The sequence below is a fragment of the Phodopus roborovskii genome, unplaced genomic scaffold (assembly GCF_943737965.1).
Source record: "Phodopus roborovskii unplaced genomic scaffold, PHOROB, whole genome shotgun sequence".
In the NCBI taxonomy this organism is placed as follows: domain Eukaryota; kingdom Metazoa; phylum Chordata; class Mammalia; order Rodentia; family Cricetidae; genus Phodopus; species Phodopus roborovskii.
Genome location: NW_026125397.1, coordinates 6,880,130 through 6,900,611, shown reverse-complemented (window position 1 = coordinate 6,900,611; position 20,482 = coordinate 6,880,130). Strand labels below are relative to the sequence as shown.

Sequence of the window (20,482 nt, the reverse complement as noted above, 5' to 3'; positions counted from 1 at the left end):
TTTTGGGGCAGAGGAATGCTGGGAAGGAGGGCAGAGTCTGGAGAGTCTCGAGCCAAATGTGAAAGCAACAACATGGGAAGTTCATAGATGAGATAAACGAGCCTTGGGATAGCCCACAGATTAATAGAAATAGGCTAATTTAGTTGTAAGAGTTGGCTGGAGACAAGCCTAAGCTATAGGCCAAGCATTTATAATTAATAAGTCTCCGTGTGTTTATTTGGGAGCTATTGCCAGGACACAGAAAAACTCCACCTACATACCTGCACTGTAAGACATAGTTTAGGAAACAGAAGTAGGACTTCCTACTTTGGAACAAATGTCTACAAAGTCTGTTCTTTAGTGTGAGTAGAAACAGAGAATTCCCACCTAGTATGATGATGCAATTTAAGATTTCAAAATTTTTACAGAGGTAACAATCATCAAGGCTACTTTTAATTCCAGCACATAGGAGGCAGATCTGTGAGTCCAAGGCCAGCCTGGTTCACACAGCAAGTTCCAAGCCAGCTGTGATTACAGAGTTAGACTCTGTCTCAAAACACACACACACACACACACACACACACACACACACACACACACACACACACACGAACTGAAGGTTGAGTGTAGTGATGTTCACTCGCAGTTGTAGTTCTTGAGGGAGCTGAAGCAGGAAGATTGCTCAAGGCAAGGAGTTTGAGTCAGCCTGAGCAACACAGAGGCTCTGTTCAAAGAAAAAAATCAAAAATGTGGTTTTGAAATACATAAAACATTACCTTAAAAACATGTCTCACAAGCTAAAATACTACTATTTCTAAAGAAAGAAGAAACATGACAGAAGAAAGGATATTGTCTACCAGTCGGCCAATCAGCTTGCAATAGTAGGAATCCTCTGGAACCCATGGGTTGTCCTCACGTGCATTCATAGCATGCTTCAGGTAAGTATCACTGAGACACCAGCCCTGTGGCCGGTTATCTTTGAGGGAGCCGATGATTGCATGGACAAGTTTTCGTTTGAGATGGTCACGGTTTCTCAGGCACATTTCATAATAGTGCAAAGTATTATACAGATAAGTCACTGGTCGGTCTGCCAAGAAGAAAACAGGTCACTATGATCATCAGGTTATTGACCAGTTTAAAAGAGAACTGGGTGCTTTCAAGACTACATGAAAACAACTAAGAAGATTGAAGATTGAGACATTATTTCATGTGCTGGACACCTACACACAATGAGTACTTTAATCCCAGTCAGCCAGAAGAGTCCTACTAATATACACAGTATTTAAAGATGTTCGCTATTCTGAGTGAACAATTTCACCTCTGTAAACTTATTGTGCAAAAAATGACGTCAACTACAGCCCTGTTCCCCCTTGCAAAAGGTTAAAACAGTAAAAAAAAAAAAAAAACAAAAAAAAAAAAAAAAAAAACAGAGGACTGGAAGATGATTACAGTAAGAGGCAGAGGCAGGTCTTTATGTACTGACATTAAGAGTCAACCTTAACACAGGCAAGAGGAGAAAGAACCTGGTACAGACTAATACCCTGCATTCGTAATAAAAGAAAGAACAAGAAACCAGAGCAGAACCTAAGGACGGGGACCTAGGCAACTGCAACAATGCTTGCTCTGAGACTAGAGCCAGCTCTGGACATGGTGGGACTTTCGCTGAACACCTATTGCACACCCCATTCCGGGACCCAAAGAGCAGTTCTTACAGGCAATTCTTCCTTGAACCGGGCACTGACTCTGAGCAGTTATACATTCACTTTCAAGGAAGACACTGTAGATCAACGGGACACTTTTTCTCTACTGTGGTTACTGCATCATGCTCCAGTGTCCAGCTGTAAGGCCATAGTTTCAGTGGTTTCGTGAGCAAGCACCAGCCAAGTGAGTCCTGATCCTGACTCCTCTGTTCTCAGTCACAGCCGTGGCTGTCTGAGAGGCTAGTGCACACCAGCACTGTGAGGCTGTGAGAGGCTGTCCAGACCAGCGCTGTGAGGCTGTGAGAGGCTGTCCAGACCAGCGCTGTGAGGCTGTGAGAGGCTATTCACACCAGCGCTGTGAGGCTGTGAGAGGCTATTCACACCAGCGCTGTGAGGCTGTGAGAGGCTATTCACACCAGCGCTGTGAGGCTGTGAGAGGCTATTCACACCAGCGCTGTGAGAGGCTATTCACACCAGCGCTGTGAGGCAGTGAGAGGCTATTCACACCAGCGCTGTGAGGCTGTGAGAGGCTATTCACACCAGCGCTGTGAGGCTGAGAGGCTGTCCAGACCAGCGCTGTGAGGCTGTGAGAGGCTATTCACACTAGCGCTGTGAGGCTGTGAGAGGCTATTCACACCAGCGCTGTGAGGCTGTGAGAGGCTATCCACACTAGCGCTGTGAGGCTGAGAGAGGCTATTCACACCAGCGCTGTGAGGCTGTGAGAGGCTATTCACACCAGCGCTGTGAGGCTGTGAGAGGCTATCCACACCAGCGCTGTGAGGCTGTGAGAGGCTATCCACACCAGCGCTGTGAGGCTGTGAGAGGCTATTCACACCAGCGCTGTGAGGCTGTGAGAGGCTATTCACACCAGCGCTGTGAGGCTGTGAGAGGCTATTCACACCAGCGCTGTGAGGCTGTGAGAGGCTATCCACACTAGCGCTGTGAGGCTGTGAGAGGCTATTCACACCAGCGCTGTGAGGCTGTGAGAGGCTATTCACACCAGCGCTGTGAGGCTGTGAGAGGCTATTCACACCAGCGCTGTGAGGAAGCCTGAAAGGGCATCCTCCTAAGATGTGCTATGCACACCTGACGTCACCTTTCTAAAACCCTGGTTCCCACACTCCCACCTGGCTACCACCTTCAGGCTTTAAAACCCAAACTGGCATTTAATGTGATCATGCAGTCAAGTATATTTTCCTTTTCCAGCCTTATTTTGAAACTCCCAGGTAAACATTCTTAATTCAGTCCAATGAAGCAATTTTCCTTCCAATATGCCTTTTTCCCCTATCACCAGGGTTTCCCCAAAAGCCCCTTATGACTCATATTTTCTTTTATCCCTCCTGCTCATACAAATCGTTTACATCAAAAGGTCAAGTTGTAACTCAGAAGCCTGCCAAGACACATCTCGTTTATATAAACTCACCCTGATCTGAACTCACATTTTCATGCTGTGTGTCTTATACTGTATCTTTGCCATCATGTCACAGCGCCTATCTTTGAGCACTTTAAAACCTGCATAACACTGTTACCACACAGCAGTGCCCAGACTCTCTGCTCATAAAAGTATCAGATGGAATTAAAACGTGAACAAACTCACCATGGAATTTATATAAGCCTCCTAGGTGATCCAGTAGGGTCTCCAGTGACTTGGACACTGGAAGCAACTCTAAAAATCTGTGGATTACTATGTCAAATACCGGAAGGAACCGGAGACACACATTTCCAAAGTAGATGGGTAGATAGGGGGACTGGATTGGTACAGGAGGGTCAACCTGTTCTGCCAGACCTTCAAAATACAGCTTCTCTGGATATTTCTGTGGGTGAGGGAATAAACATTTAGAATATCCTGGAAAAAGCTTGCTTAAAGAACTACAGCAAAACTGAAAATATTAATCTTTCTGTTTTGTTTTTGAAGACAGAGTTTCTCTGTAGCTTTGGAGCCTGTCCTGGATCTTGCTCTTTAGACCAGGTTGGCCTCAAACTCAAGAGATCCTCCTGTCTCTGACTCCCAAGTGATGTGTGTCACTACCACTTGGCTATAAAATCAAAATATTAATTAAAAAAAAATACAGGAACCTTTGATTTTTTGATGCTGGGAACTGGCATGGGCTAAGCATATGCTCCCCAAATCAGTGAAACCCTAGCTTCCTCTAGAGACATACTGTATTAATTTTATTATAGCTTTTTTCAATTTATATGCAACTAAGTACAGTTACAATTTATTCCTATTCATTAGCATAACTTTACAGCTAACTGAGTAGCCAGCCCACCCACACCCCCCCATAGCTGCTTTGCAGGGCATGGTAACACCGGTTAGAGCCAGTACCTTGTGGTAGTTCATATGTTTCGTGTGCCAGTCATTCTGGAGCCAGTGCTCTGGTGAATTCTCCTTCACAAAATCACTTACTCGATTTCTGAAGTCATTTGGTTTGAGCAGCAGCAACTGAATTATGAAGTAACAAACCTGGGCTTCATTTCCTTCATGACTACGCATGGCCTTTGGAAATGAACAGAAAAATTAAGAGAAATTGTCCTATCTATCCAAAAGTATGGTCCTGCCACCTGGCAGGCTAAATTTTAAGACAGCAAATCTCAATAGTATTACAATTTTCTTTAATGTCTAGTCTACCCCAAACCAATTTCCCAGCAATTCTAAAGATGACTGGACCCGTTCTGGACTGTTTGTGGTTCACTATGCCTGTGGCTAGGAATGTCACCTTATAGTAAACCTTCTCTTGATGCGTCATTGAGGGTAATGTGACACCCATTGTTTTCTGACAATATTTTCCCTCCATCACACCTTACCTCAGGCCTCCCACTACATTACAGCTACCTATATGTTTATGGTCCACAGAAAGAGGTCAATGTTAATGAACGAAGCCACTGCATATTATTACCACCATGTCCTGGCTGGCCTTGAACTCGTGACAATTCCCCTGCATCTGCTGGTATTATGAGCATGTGCCAATGTACCCAGCCACTACTGTATTTTTTAAAAGTGTATATATAATTTTCCAGACTAATTCAGTCTTTTCTTAAAATTTTCCTTGAAGATCTGGAGATCTGGCTACTCGTCTAGAGGATGTGGGTTCAATCTCCAGCAACTAAATGGCTTCTTACAACTTCTTGTTGCTCAAGTTCCAGGGAATCTGACACCCTCTTCTGGCCTCCATGAGCACTGCATACATGTGGTACTTGAGCACAAATGCAGGCAGAACACTCATACACATAAAACATAAAAATAAACTAAAAAAAAAAAAAAAAAACAAACAAAACAAAACAAAAAAACCCTTTGCTTGAAATACACTAATAGGTAAAAGCAAAGGAGCAATTGGAACATGGTGGGTATAAACAGGAAACAGTCTGAATTCTGGCTACTGAAGTGAATGGTTACATTAGCTAGCATGCTACAGAAAAATGCAATGTTTTTTTTACTCTTTCCTGACCCCAGTGAGAGCCTCTGAGAATCAGCCATTCATATTTCAAAGCATCACAAGACCAGAAAAATCTGTTTTATTCACTTTTGTACCTTTGTGAATATAATACTAAATATTGGATATATACTGAGTGAAGAATTCAGTAATTTCTTTTTCTTTAAAGAATCCCGAGTGCAGGAAAAATCCATTAAATTCTTTGAAGCCAAATAGAGGAAATCAGCATGTGGTCTCCCCTTCACACAGATTGATCAAAGAGTGATGAGAAGGCTTAGAAATGTGTTTATTCTTACCAGGCAGAGAATTAATCTGTCCAATGTAACAATGTTATACTTCCATACCATGTCATTAAGAATTTCAATGCACTTATTGAGTTGCTGACCTCCTGCTGATGTAGAGAACTCATACACCAAGAAATCTGCAAATGTTCTCACGTGGGCTACCAGGGCCCTGGCCCCAATTCTCTCCAATACTCTACAAGACAAAGAGTGAGAATTAAACTCTCTTCATATTTGGATGACACGTTTGTCAAGCAGACTGACAGCCTAGACTTCAGCTTACCTATAGCCAATCTGGCTTATGTGATCTGTTTCCAGGAGCATCTTCCAGAGCAGACAGAGGAACAAGGGAGGGAAGCCTTGCACAGAGAACTGGGTGATAATTTCATTTTCATCAGTCATTGACTTCCACTTCCTATATTCTTCTTCTACATTTTTTTTCAGATTAAAGCGACTTTCCTGGGGGACATTATTTTGCTTGAAGAATGCCTAAAAGGAAGAGCACAAGTTTCTGACACTGACTATAGGTAGGAAAAGCAACAGTAGACAAATGGAGGTGAGAAATCTGGTCTGCATTTGGTTGTGGCATAAAACTAAATACCCTTGAGTAAGTCAGTAATGAAGGCCTGAATATCTATACTAGGAAATGTACAGGCTGGCCTACTGGCAACTCAAACATTTCTTTTTCTGTACTTCCTAAACAGACATTCCAAGCAAGCTTGAGTTCAAAGTTACTTCAAGCATACTTTGCTAATCTTTGAGAGGGGGGAAAAGAGGGGAGAAAAAGAAACGTGTCTACTTCTCGGAACACCCATTTTAGTGTCTCTGCAGGGAAAACTGATTACAAGAACCCAGCAGTCCTCAGGCTCTATCCCAGATCCAGCCAACCAGAGGCTCTAAGCCTGTGATCCAGAAGTCTGCAGCTTGGAAAGCTTTGCAGAGCCATCCACGTGAGAACCACCACCATAGCTTCATTACAAGTCATGGAGAAACCATTGTCTATCATGTCATACATTTTCTCTGAGAAGCGTAAGACACGTGAGGTTTGCCTTTCTCTTTATTATGAAGCCACAGCTATGATTTTGTTACATGGCTAAAAAAAATCCCAACACAGTCAATTTTAATATATATCTATATATTTTATGAAGTTCATAAAAGTATATTTTTCTCCTTTTAAACTCGTGAGATTCTAAAACTTTTAAAAATGAAACTATAATAATTATGTTTTCAGAAACACATGTAGTGTTCAGTAGGATGAGAAGCAACTCAAGAGATTTTGGAAGTAAAAGCATTTTCAAAAAGGAAATGAAAGCCAATTTTCTTTACCTGTTACCAAGACTAATTCCCGAGAAGTCACTGTGATTGGAAGAAAGATTCAGTGTGTAATTAATATGTAATTCAGAACCAAATTACCTGCAGAGGGGCTGGAAAACAGCTAAGGGTGTGTGAAGCCCAGTTATGAGGAGTAAAATTCATGATGGTCTGAAGGATGTCTTTACACCAAGTTCCCTGTATTGAGTCTGATCCTGTAAAAAAATCTAAACAAAGAGATGTGAGTCAGCTCTCTATGACCAAAATACAAAATGCCAAGAAAGCAGAAAGCAGCTGCGTACGTGGAGGGTTTCAGGGCACTGCAGTCATTGTTATTTACCTGTGTTAACGCAGGACCTAAACTTGCTTACCCTGAAAATAACCAGCAGTGGCTTAAACTTTTTATTAAAAAACATGAACACAATTAGTGGAGAGACAACAAAATACTTTGGATTCTTTTTTACTTTTAACATGGTCTTTACTAGGCCAAGAGAATGGAACTGAGGAAGTAGATGTCGTTTGGTGCCTGAAAACAATGTTATGTTCTGCCTGTCCCGGGTGTAAATCTCTAAATTAGAGATGCTTGCTTATGCAAAGTAACAGTTTACAAAAATGTAGCTGAAATCAATGCATCTGGTGTCGTTTTCTTTCCTTTTTTTAAACAATAGCCCTCAGAGTGTGATCTGCTTGCTGGTCAGTAGTTGCCAGTGTCTGCCCATCAGTCCGTCCTTCCTTCCTTTGTTCAGATAGGCTCTTGAAATAAAGTCTAGATTGACCTCACCTTTGCAGCCCTCCTGCCTCAACCCTTTAAGTGCTAGGATCACAGGCTTGTGCTACTATACCTGCCCCTGTTGTCCTTTCAAGGATTTGATGTACTCAAAGCTACTGAAGTAACAATACCTAGATATCCTTAGCATGTTCTCAGAGGTATGGAGGTGTAATGCCTGGCTCTCTGCACAATTCAAAGAAGGCACCAGACTATATTTGCAGTTGCACTATTCTATACCACCTGATTTCAACAAGGACAGATAGTACTAGTCTCTGCTAGGATTATTGTTAATGAACTATAACTTAAAAATATTAGCGTTACCAGAAAGGACTCTAGAATGTTTAAGTGCAGGGAGTCTGAAGGGAAAGAGTTCGCATGAATGAGTCCTGCTTTTTTAAATGGAATTTCAAATTCAGGTAAAGAGCATCTGACAAAAACCCATAGTTATGGAGATAAACACTTATCAGATACTTTCTTGAAAATTAATAGTCAGCCTGTTGCTTAAAGCGAAACAAGTGGTGGGATCTTTTAGAAATTATAAAGCTGATGCTTCAGGTGAAAATTAGGAACTGGAAAATTTCATGTCCCCATGAATGTGATTCTTTTCGAAGATGTAAAGATTGTCTTTTGAAATTTATAGTGACATCAACAAATACAATGTTATGAAACTATAATGAGATGTGTTGACATTTGCTAGAACTACTTAATTCAGGAAATATTTTCCAAATGACCAATTCATAAAGGAACACTGCAAACATACATTAAAAATGTCCTCAATGTGAAAAATCATGAGAGGATCACAGTGTGGTGAAGTACGTAAGGTCAGGGACAGGGTAGGGATTTCACTGTGCCTCATCCTCAAGCAACTTTCCAACTTTAGACAAAGGACACTCGTGATTATCTGAAAAGTCAGCTAACATAACCCCTTTCATGTCGGTGAGAGGCCGCACTTTCTTCATTGACTTTAAGTAAAGCAACACCACCATTTTGCAATAGATAAATATGACCAGAAATAAACTGCAGAAGACACCTATATTCCTTCACACCAGGTACTGAAGGGCAATGAAACACCAAAACAAAAGCACTTCTCAATCAAGTTTTGTTGTAGGAAATACTTTTTCCCTTATTATGTTACTTATGTTAATGTCACACGCTACATTAGTTTTAAATGAATTACTTTTAAAAATCTCTCCAATTTAATCACTAATATACTTTATGTATAGATAGAAATCTATAAAAAGAAAATCTTTGGGAATTTCAAATTATTTTTAAAGCAGTTATGAAACAAAACCCTTAGTTAGAATGATGGTGCCATGAGCCTCCAATATTAACAGATCTTATGGAGCGGCAGAACTGGCACCTCCTGAGTACACTCTGCCACTGTGGCCTGAGAGGAGCAGCACGCTTCATCTGTTAACGTGACTCACACAGTCTCTACTTGTGACATGGGATCATGGTCTCTACCTGTGACATGGGTTGCTCTGGCTAAGGTCAGGATCAAGGCTCGATTCAGTTCTTCAGACTCTGCTGACAGCACGGTTTTGGGATCACTGAGGAAGCGTGTGAACTGGGGCTGGACCTCCGAGCTCCCTAGCGCTGTGATGAGCCTCAACGCTGTGCTCTCCACACTGAAAGCAGCAGGAAACACAGCTCAGATTCATGCACTTAGGTCCAACTGTACAGTTATTAAAATGTGAAAGCACAGAGATTACACATTTCCTTTCTTTGGTATAAAAAGCCTCCCTTTTTGATGCTAAATTTTACAGTGAGAAGTGGCTGACCTTTACACACCTGACAAAAGACAGCTTACACATTAGATGAAACCCCTCATAGACAAACAGCATGTCAGTAACTGCACTTTACTGGGTAAGTAGCACACACCCGCTAGGTCAGCATTTAGGAAGCTCAGGCAGGATGATCGGGAGTTTAAAACTTGCCTTGGCTACAAAAATGAGTTCAAGGTCAGCTTATGATATACAAGACCCTGTCTTACCTCCCCCATCAAATTACAGATTTCCATCTGAAACATATTTTCATTTAAATCAAAATTAAAATGACACTTTAACCATGACTTGAAGCTTAACTTCTATTAAAAACTTGGATTCCACTACCGTTTTAGAGCTAGAAACAGAACTTTAATTTTACAGCAAATGAAAAAAAGAAGGTGGGGGAGTAAGCCCCCACTTCAAAGCACAGGCTGACTAAATCCTTCAAGGAAGGGCAGTCCGCAGCACTCACCACAGGTGGAGTTGGTTCTGGTTGGTTTGTGCAACCGCAGCCAGCGTGTGCAGATGGCTCAGGAGCTGAACTCTATAATGAGGCTGAATGTGATGCATGCGGTAGCTGAACATCTCCAGGAGCGTGTGCAGAATGCCCCAGGCATGGGACTTGAAGACAGTAGGTAAGAGCTGACCTAGAAGAACAAGAATTCCAGGCACCAGTTACTAAAAGGGACATACTTGGATATATTTGAAGAATGTCACACGCAGGATGTATGCAAAAATATGACCATAAAAACATATACACACAAGTACATGCATAGTTCTACTGGTAGAGGTGAAAAATTCAGAGCCTACCTACACATTGAATTTATCTTTCCTTTCTAGAGTTTGATAAGTCAAGCTCAAGTTAATATGGGAAAATTAAATGAAAACAACCACACACAAAAAACAAAACCAAACAAAATCATAAAAGCCCATCAAACTTCCAACTTGCCTCACTTCTTAGTTATCTTTTATAATATTTTCATAGAGAGTCACGGCTTCCAACTTTTAAGTATGAGAGTCATTCCTCTCTCTTTTTTTATAATGCTGGCCGCAATTAAACCCAAGGGCTCCATTACCTAGGCTGGCAGTGAACTTTTACACTCAAGAAATTTTTCTGTCTCAATCTCCTCAGCAGAGACTACAAGTATATACCATTATAAATAGCACAATTTTAACAGTAGCTTGCTTGCTTTCTCTCTCTCTCTTTCTTTCTTTTGGAGACAGGGTTTCTCTTCATACCTCTGGCTGTCCTAGAATTCACTATGTAGATCAGGCTGGCCTTGAACTCAGAGATCTACCTACCTCTGCCTCCCAAGTACTGGGATTAAAGGTATATATGCCATCCCCCTGCCTGGCCAGACTCAATTTTTAATTAAAGGAAAAAAAAAAAAAAAAAAAAAAAAAAAGGCAAGGTGTGGTGGCAAGTACTTTTAATCCCAGCATTGTGGAGGCAAGAATCAGAAGTTCAGAGTCAAGTTCACCAACATAAAAAGTGAGAGGCCAGCTTGTACTAGACTATGTAGGAGACACTGTCTCAAAAAAGCCAAAACCAAACAAAACAAAAAAGCTAATGCCTTTCCTTGTTCACTCTTTCTTCCCTGCAAAGAAAGTTGGATTCCCGTCTGAGGTAGAAAGAGTCTCGGTGGTTAAAATTCAGACTCCCGGTGAAATGAATCCCAAGCATGCTTCCAGTTAGAGAGTAGCTATTATGCAGAACTGCTCAGCATTAGCTCTGTCACCTGCGTGTCTGAAAGTCCTCCACTGCCGGCCTCAGCACTCACCTCACGCAGCACTGAGGCCCCTAAGAACTCATTTGCATGGGAGAGAGACCCTAAGCTGCTTAGCCAATCTGAGCACCTAGCATACTGCCATCTTCCTGCCAAGCTGCTTCCAAACAAGCTTCCGTCCTGACAGGCATTAGGGAGCACCCTTGATGGCACAGTTTTGCCTTCCTCTCCAGCACTCATTGTTTGCCAGTGTATCTCTCGTTGGCTTGCTTTACTCCCTGGCTCCTGCCTGTCCTCAGCAGAGGGCCTCATGACTGCTTCATCCTCAGTACTTGGAGCACTCCTTGAATTACAGAACATGTTAATCATCAGAAACTGCAGAAAAGCTTGTCTTACTGATAAATCCTTTGATGCCCAAAGACTCTATTTCCATGTAGACCAGTAAACGACTGTACGTTTCCACCAGAGCTGGAGCTAAGGCAACACTGGATTTTGCATGAGCAAGTTTTATCACTCTGGTTGCAATGCTGTGAATAAGGCTGAGGAGGGAAAAAAAAAAAAAAAAAAGAACAAAATGAAAAATTGTGTCTATATAAACACGGAGTACTCTAGTCAGTGGCAACTTATAAACAAACTTATGATTCTGAAATGAAATGGTTCCACTGGACTTGGCTCACTTAACATGTTTAAACTCTGTAGGACATTTGGTCGTGATGGCCTGAACTACTGGAAATGAATGGAGGTTTCCATGGTGCCTTAGGACTGGGGGTATAGTAGTTTCAATACAGAGGGATCCCTCTGCTCTGGGAAGAGCAACCTTTCTGTATAAGACCTGTTTCTCCTCTCAAATAGGTAACTAAGCATTGTTGAGGAGTAAGAAAACATTTTCTCAAAATTGTTTAATAAATTATTGCAAAGACCCAAGTGCTTGGCTTTAGTGGGGCTTTGCTCAAATTTGTCACATGTTCAAGTAATACAAAATACGGTCTGTTACAATGTTCTCCATTTGAGAGGAAAAAGCATGGCTTTTGTAGAACTGACATACAGACATGTTTTCTTTGGCCTATACAGTGTTGTTTTAGGTTTGCACCAATATTTGAAAATTGAGAGAACAGACATTTCTGGATTCCCTAGTCCTTCTCAAAAAAACACTTTGAAAACCGAGACCACGCAGCCTTCTACTACCCATGCTAGTTAAGCTGTAGCTCAAGTGAAACGCCAGTTGTCTTGCTTGCCTCCACACACCACTGCTTCTGTGTGCACCGACACACACTTGTTTCTCACCATATTGTGCCAGGCTTCACTGCAGCCCCAGCCTAGCTACGCTGGGCACTTGAGTTCTAGTGCAACAGAGGCTTTTCTGCCTCTGTCCTACCTGTATTTCTAGGAAACAAACACAACTCTAAAAGTGTCCCTGTGTATAAATCAATAAGGTATAAGCTTAACATTTTAAATTCCAGGACTCAGCTGGGCGGTGGTGGTACACACCTTTAATCACAGCACTCAGGAGGCAGAGGCAGGCAGATGGATCTCTGTGAGTTCAAGGCCTATCTGGTCTACAGGTCGAGTTCCAAGCCAGCCTCCAAAACTACAGAGAAACCCTGTCTCAAAAAACCAAAAATAAATAAATCAACAAAATAAAAATAAAGATTAAAAAATAAAAAAGATTCCAGAACTCAGCAACTGTCCTTTCAGAAAACTGTTCAATTAAAAAAAAAAAAAAAGTAAAAAAAACCTGAAAGCAAATATACCTATAGACAGTACAATGATTGTTATAAAGGTCATCTCCATCAATATCTTCTTGATAAGATGACACTACCAAAACCTCAATGCCCAGCAACATAGAGTGGTTACTTATAACCTCATAAGAAACTTGTAGCAATCTAAGTGTTTGGGGGTGGGTGGGTGGGGAAATCATGTGAAAAGGTGTTTATTATAAGAAAAAAAAAAGATAAACAACATTTTTGAGAAAAACACATAAATAAATTCACAATTTACTTATTAAAAAGAAGGTGGAAAGATGTTTGCCATGGTCATCTCTTATGAAAAAGGAAAGGTCATTATCTACTTCACGTTCCTCTGTATAGTCTATAATTTCTATAGCTAATAACACTCATTTTTATGAAGAAATTATTTCTTAAATGCATTGACCACACACATATATGTACGTACACACACACACACACACACACACACACACACACACCTATAATTAAAAAAAAAAGTTAATACCAGATTTTTATCAATTCCCAGATATGGAATTAAATAAATAAAAAGAACACACCTCATCTTGGCATGGACTGTCAGTGAATCCAGGAGGTTCATTGGTAAAGGGGTTATAGATGCTGACGCCAAGCAGCTTGTTCCGGGGAGGGGTACTCTCATAATTCCATTGCCATAGATAGTTTCCACCAGCGCCCCCATTGGCAGTGTAAAACACTCCGAATTTGTGGAATACGCATTACACAGCAGGGCAATCTTATAGTCATTCATCTGCAAACTTTTATTTCTCAGACTCTGCTGTAGGAATCTGAAATATCACATTCATTAAACAGAAAAACGCAAATAACATCCATGAACTTGTATTTTAAAAATTTTAATCATATGAAGTTACTAATACTATCTTTATTCTTACACATACTACAGTTTCTAGTGAGATAAAGAGCAATTATGCATATTAAAGTTTGGGTAATATTGCAGATGAAACTTTGTCCTAAGTTAACAATTAATGGATATTTATCAAGACATTATGCATAATGTACTATATTCGGCTAAGTTCCAGAGAATAAAGAAGTAACTCACAAATTAATGAAAAAGATTTCTATTTTACTATCTGCTTAAATATAACATGTACTTTTACTATTGGTTTCACTATGAAACCAATGGGAATTTCATAAAATAAAAGCCAAATGAAACATGGACCTGAGCTCGGAACAGACTCCTATAGAGATCTGGCAGTCCCGGGAAGGAAGTTCAGCCATTCCTAACACTCCTTGACTGAAGCACAATCCTGTCCAAGCAGGGCACTCCCTCAAGTCATCACAGCTTTGGGACACATCAGCTCACCCACCTTGGCCATCTCAGGGAAGGAGAGACGCCCAAATCAGACCATGTTCATTCAAGTCTCGAGCACTTGGGAAATCACATTTTTATATTGATAAAAGATAATTTAAGTTACAATTTTAAAGTGTAACATATAACCAAACTCCTCAGGTTGCTTTCTGATGCTGCCTTGGCCAGTTTCTTTACTGTGGCACACATACTAAGTATCAGCCTTCTGGGTGGTGTGAAAAAATATCAACGTCACATAAACATTAAGTAAATACTGGTCTACAAGCCATTATTAATGGATACTGGAATCAATACTTGTCTACAAGCCACTACTAATGAAATACGGAAATGAAGCTGCAAGTAACAGGTAACTTACTCATGGTGAAGCCTCAGGGAATGGGGTATTGGGATCTGGAGGTTAGAGTCGTCATTTTGAGCTTTTCTATTAAGATGAATCCAAATACAAGTCATTGCAAAGGCATGCGTTGACTGGGGTTTGTTAATATCAGGAACTGGAATACACTGGAAAATATTAATTAGCTTCCATATTAATGAGAATTAAATGGTCACATGTATCTTAGACTCTTTTACAGTATAACTCTTCAAAGCGCCTATCTTAGTTTATCCCCAGTACCTCTCTGACTATTCAACATTACAATGAGTGTTAACCTTGGTGGCACATGCCTTCCACGTTACAATGAGACCTTACAGTGTAAGATTTTTAAAAAGATGGTCTAGCTGGCAAGTTTCTACTTGTCAACCAAAAGTAAAAGATGCTTAGCTAAGCTTTCCCTATCACAGAACTATTGAACAAAAATTGTTTAAATTTTAATTCTGAAAAATTAAACAAATCCCAAAATCACAATAAATTGAGATAACTATATTAAAAATAATATTTCACAAGAGTGTTTTAATTTTAACACACATAAAAACACACAACTGTATGGGTTAATGTGGTATCACATAATGTACACATTGTGTAATGAGGTTAAACACACCTACTCCTCCAACATTTATTATTTATTATGGAAAAATCCTCAAACACCTCCTTGTAGCTTTTGACATACAGCACACAATGCTATTGGTAGACATTCTACTGTGCATCAGCACACTAAGTCTTTTTCCTGTCCAAGTGCAACTTAGTCCCCACCTTCAATCTCTTAATCTCCTCAAAGAATATTTCCCAAGATATAAAATAAAATTAAAAAAAAAAAAGACGAGCATAGTCACACAATCCTGAAATCCCAGCACTTAGATGGATGAAGCAGGCAGAAGAAACACTGACTATAGCCTGAGCTATACAGAGACACTGTTTTATAACAAAACAAGACAAATACACAATTTCAAGGACTATCAAAAAGATGTCTCAGTTGGTAACAGATACCTGCCACCAAGCCTGACAACCTGAGTGGACCCTGAGATCCACACAGTGGAAGGAGAAAACTGATTCCAACAGATAGTCCTAAACTTCTACATGTGAGTTGTGGCATGTGTGTGGCCCCACCTCCAACAATTATATAATTATAATTATTCTTGAAGATTAAAAAGGAAATGAGGACAGAAGACATGCCTCAGAGATTAAGGGTACTTACTGCTCATAAAGAGGACCCAATAAGCTGGGTTCCCAGCATCCATACTAGCAACTCAAAACTACCTACATTCAGCTCTAGGGGATCTGATGCTTTCTTTGGGCTTCTGAAGTTATCAGAATTCATATGTACATGACTCCTCCAGCCCCCAGAAACATGTGATTAAAAAATAAAATCTTGAAGACAATGAAACACTAGGAAAATATGAGCATCGTGAAGTTGAGGACTCTCTGGAGTACACAGCAAGGTCCAGATTATATAGTGAGACTCTACCTCAAAAAAACAAACTAAAAACAAGATCAAAATATGTTGGATATTGAAAACAATACAGATAGCTGGAATCTATTTTAAAATTAAAATTAGCCAGCATTAACAATAACAACAAACAACACAAAACCAATAAAAGAAAGAGGCATGATGACAGGTACATAAATGTTTACTGTTCTGTTTATTCTACTTTATGTTTAAGATTTCCATTAAGTGCTTCTAGGAAATGGCAACCATCTAAATAAACAACGTCTTCCTCAAGCACTCTAACAGAAAACTAGGGAATCCTGAGACCTAGGCAACAACAAACACTAGACACTAACACACATGGGTGTCACCATTCAGTGATGTGTGCAGATTAAAAGATTGTGGCATTTTAAAACTATACAGATAACTTAGAATGCATAGGAAGAGCTTTCTACACCAGATAGATATTCAACTGTTATTTAGGACAAATGTCAGAAATAACCTTGTACAAATTCTTTTATTTTACAAACAAAAACAAATGTCAGGAGACTGCCCAGACCAGAGAACTGGGAAACAAAGTTACGGTGACCCAGTCGGCTTTCCACAAATGCACATCAATTGGCTAAGCTTAATCGCTCTATTACATGCTCAGTAAACTTACTTCCTTTTCTGGATACAGCAGATCAAAGAGCTTCATGACAGGAAGAAAATCAGCAAGTGCATTTTTCTGAATACTCCCAGAGATGAACTGGAGCAGAACCCACATCAGATGGTCTCTGCCTTTTATCAGTCCTCGCCCTGCTAACTGTAAACAAATGTTAAAGTACAAATGCGCACACAGCTACAAAAGACAGACTCGGATGCGGAAAGCTGCGGTTTGTTTGACAGAGCGCCTTGGCATTAGAGCTAGATCTCAAAGGACCCACACTGGCATGCATGCAAAGGCCTGGCTCTCAGCTGAAAAGGAGACACTGCACAAGTGGGGGGCGGGGGGAGGGGCTAGTGGAAGGAAGTGGGAGCGCCCCGCGGAAGGGGCTCTCTGGACAGGGGTCCTCCCTCTTTCTTTGCTTCTTGGCTGTTATGAGGTAAATACATGTCTTCAGTCACATGCTCCCTCACCATGATGTCCTGTCTCACCGCAGCTCAAAAGCAACTTGGCTAAACTACCACAGATAGAAACCTCAAAAATTGTGAGGCCAAACAAACCTTTCTTCACTCTGAGTTCCTCACCTAAAGCACAGTCAAGCTCACTGACGAGCAAAGGGGACTAACCCAGATAAGCTGGTTCTGCTCTCAGAAAGTCAGTATCTTAACTTTAGTGCTTAGTAACAGTCTCAACTCAGGACATACAAGGCACAGACTGCTGTATTTTTTTTTTCCTGCTCCTTCAAAGCACACATTATTTAAAAATCAGTTTTAGTACATAATTAAATTGACTGTGTATACATGAGAAGCAAGATCAATATTATGTATTTTTATAAAAAAAAATCCATCAAAACACAAATACTTTCCAAAAATTACCTTTAACTTAAAATCCCTCATTTACAGTAGAGTCTAACAGAAACCACTGAGTTAGGAAGGGAAACGGCAGCTCCCCCTTGAACAAAAAGTTAGAATTCTCTATTCTCTAGCAAATAGCCCACCCTGCCCTGGTGCACACCTCCACCAGCCAGCCAGCGCCCAGAGCATGCAGGTGAAGGGTATGCAGATAACTCTGCCTCCGACAACACGTGCCAGAGCCTAGCAGACAGGTGGGCTCAGGACCCTCCTCCTCCATCCCTGAACCCTCTGCTGCAGCACACTTCCTCAGTCTCCCCAACAATGGGCCCAGGCTGCTGGACGTCCCACTCTTGAACATACTTCTGCTGAGGCCCCAGACAGATAACAGATCCCTATCTCCTGTCTCCAAAGAAAAATGCTGGTACTCAGGGTGCTTGCTCACCGCAACCAGGAAAGGTAGACATACCTGGACCTTCTATGCTGTCTGTATGTATGTTGTATGCTATGCTGTCTGTGTGTATACTGTGTGCTATGCTGTCTGTGTGTATACTGTGTGCTGTGCTCTCTATATGTATGTTGTATGCTAAGCTCTCTGTATGTATGTTATATGTTATGTTGTAACTTCCTTCCGAGTATACCTTGGCTGACTAAGACAGAAATGATTCCCCCACCACATGCGCACACGCACACAATTCTACTGCTGCATTATCTTCCAGACCAGGGAGGCTAGACGATGTGATCCACTCACACTTGACACACACACAATGCTCACACATACCCCAGCTTGTGAAGGTAGAGGTTCTGGAATCCCCAGCTTCAATGCACTCTGACACCTTATGAAGCTCAGCGCTACAGATCAGAGGACACACCAAACTGCTGCTTCCAGCACCCTCCTCCCCAGCACACACTGCACTGGCTCTGGCATACTACAAGTATAGGAGGGCAATACTAGAGGGTGGGGTTGTGAGCAAACAGAACATACTATATGCATATACAAAATCATCAAAGAACAAACTTAATCAGTGTGTGCATGCGCGCGTGTGTGAAAGAACCCATAACGTAGTGATGTTACGGGTATTTATTTCCACTCAATGCACCTAAAATCTTACAGCAGAAACCAGCTTATCCCACACTTGCCTTCCCTTTCTTGAATTCACTGTCCTGTTCATTATCAAGCAGAAAGCAGTGAGCACGTGACCAATGCTTGCCTCTTGTTAAACTCTCTATTACCTGCCAGTTCCCCAGTGTTACACAACTCATCTATCTATCTAGTTTCTGGCTCTTTCTTTATATTGGTTCAGACCTTCAACATCCTTCACCTAACCGACTGCAATATGCCTTTTACTGTTCTGGTCTTACTTATCTCTATACTCTAAACTTACTCCATAGTGCCATTAGCAGTAATTTTTCCAGCTTGATTAGGCCATTCCACTCTTCACTACTGCCCCCCCCCAAAAAAAATCCAAGTTCCTGTGGTCACACAAAGTGTTCATGCCTGTCTTTGCTTTCATCATATCATCATCCTGAACATATTTTTCTTTCCAGTTTTCATTCAACTTCCAATCTTTCCAAGTACTAATAGTATGGTCAGGAAAGTAATTTGCTATGTTTTTCTCTTGGGAAATTTCTATTCATCTTTGAAGCATGCAAGCTAGTTATGATGTCTTTATTTAGAGACTGTACCCTTTCACTCACACTGTAGGGAAACATGCTTCCAAGGTGTGTTGGCTGTTTCCTGTCAATTTGACACAAGCCAGAGTCATCTGGGAAGAGGGACTTAAACTGACAAAATGCCTCCACCATTTAACAAAACACCTGCAGGTAACTCTGGGATACTGTCTTGACTGAAGACTGATATGGGATGTCCCAGCCTACTAGGGACAACACCCGGGACAAACGGCTGAGAAAGGCATGGGAAGTAACCCTGTAAGTTGCACACATTCATGGACTCTGCATCGGTTTCTAGCTCCAGTTCCCTGACCTGAGTTCCCTTCATGGTAGACTATAAACTGTGAGATGAAATAAACCCTTTCCTTCCCAAGTTATTTTTGGTCACGGTGTTTTATCATAGCAATAGTTACCTAACTAGGACACATGGTAACAACTATAAAACTATGATAATAAAGTTGTGTGTGTGTGTGTGTGTGTGTGTGTGTGTATACACACATATATATTCCCCTCTATTGTGATACTATATAGTATCACCTCTATAGGTGATACTATAGTGTCTTTTCATTTTGTATCATCTGGTTCTGGCATTGTGACTATGTAGAATTAATGATAAATCAGTATTTTATAGTTGGAAAGAAAACTGAAAAGTTAAGAAACTATAAAAGTTCTAAACAGAAACCAGGCATAGGGGTTCACGCCTTTAATCCCAGCACTTGGGAGTCAGAGGCAGGTGGATCTCTGTGAGTTTCTGGCCAATCCGGTCTACATAGTGAGTTCTAGAGCAGTCAGGCAACATGTGAGAACCTGCCTTAAAAAAGCTAAACAAAACCAAAATCTGGGCCGTGACCTATGTCCAGTCGGAAGCCAGTATACTGGCACTGCTCAAAGCAGTCTAGGCCAATCGGCAGGTGAAGAGGCTCTGAGCAAGTGCGCTTTGGTACGTACCTTCTGATGGAGAGAAAGGACCATATGTGGGAAACTGGCAAACTGGAAAAGCACAAAGAAAATGAGCTGACTGGAGAGATGCTGCCACAGGAGTTGGCTTGTTCCCCCATCGTCAAACTTCTCCTCGGTCTCAGACCTCTCCATGGCATATACCACCAGGTCCACCAACTGGTCCTCCAGTACGGGGCAGCGCTGCTTGTGCTGTAGGGCAGAGATTAAATACAGTATTCCAAAAGCCTCCTGGTTAGTTTCTGAAGTTACCAGTTAATGGATATTAATCATAACAAGGCCGAGAAGCATGGAATGGAGTTGAAGGTAAGGTTAGAGCTAGTCTATTAAAGCTGCATCATGTCATATTCCCACACAGGATGAATGATTTTCATGTCAAATATTTTTCACATCTCCTGCTTCCAATTAATTTTGATTTTGACTATTTTGACTAATTATGATTATTTCAATTTGACCAAAGGCTATCAAAGCACAGTTACTACTTTGTTAAGATAACAGATAAAAGTGGACAAGATAGGG

The 20,482-nt window shown here is 41.0% G+C and overlaps 1 protein-coding gene across 2 annotated transcripts in view; it reads right to left on the bottom strand.

The window, feature by feature from the left end:
• The window catches only part of Med23 (mediator complex subunit 23), a 45,475-nt gene that overhangs the window by 8,156 nt on the left and 16,837 nt on the right, over positions 1–20,482 (bottom strand). For both annotated transcript variants that reach the window (XM_051175396.1, XM_051175397.1), the window contains 13 exons: positions 19,955–20,155; positions 16,500–16,643; positions 14,392–14,537; positions 13,249–13,494; positions 11,361–11,503; positions 9,710–9,884; positions 8,936–9,099; positions 6,805–6,929; positions 5,675–5,880; positions 5,407–5,587; positions 4,006–4,176; positions 3,277–3,493; positions 830–1,066 (listed from right to left, as the gene is read on the bottom strand). In XM_051175396.1, coding sequence (XP_051031353.1) covers positions 830–1,066; positions 3,277–3,493; positions 4,006–4,176; positions 5,407–5,587; positions 5,675–5,880; positions 6,805–6,929; positions 8,936–9,099; positions 9,710–9,884; positions 11,361–11,503; positions 13,249–13,494; positions 14,392–14,537; positions 16,500–16,643; positions 19,955–20,155 — 2,356 coding nt within the window. The remainder of the gene's footprint in view (positions 1–829; positions 1,067–3,276; positions 3,494–4,005; positions 4,177–5,406; positions 5,588–5,674; positions 5,881–6,804; positions 6,930–8,935; positions 9,100–9,709; positions 9,885–11,360; positions 11,504–13,248; positions 13,495–14,391; positions 14,538–16,499; positions 16,644–19,954; positions 20,156–20,482) is intronic.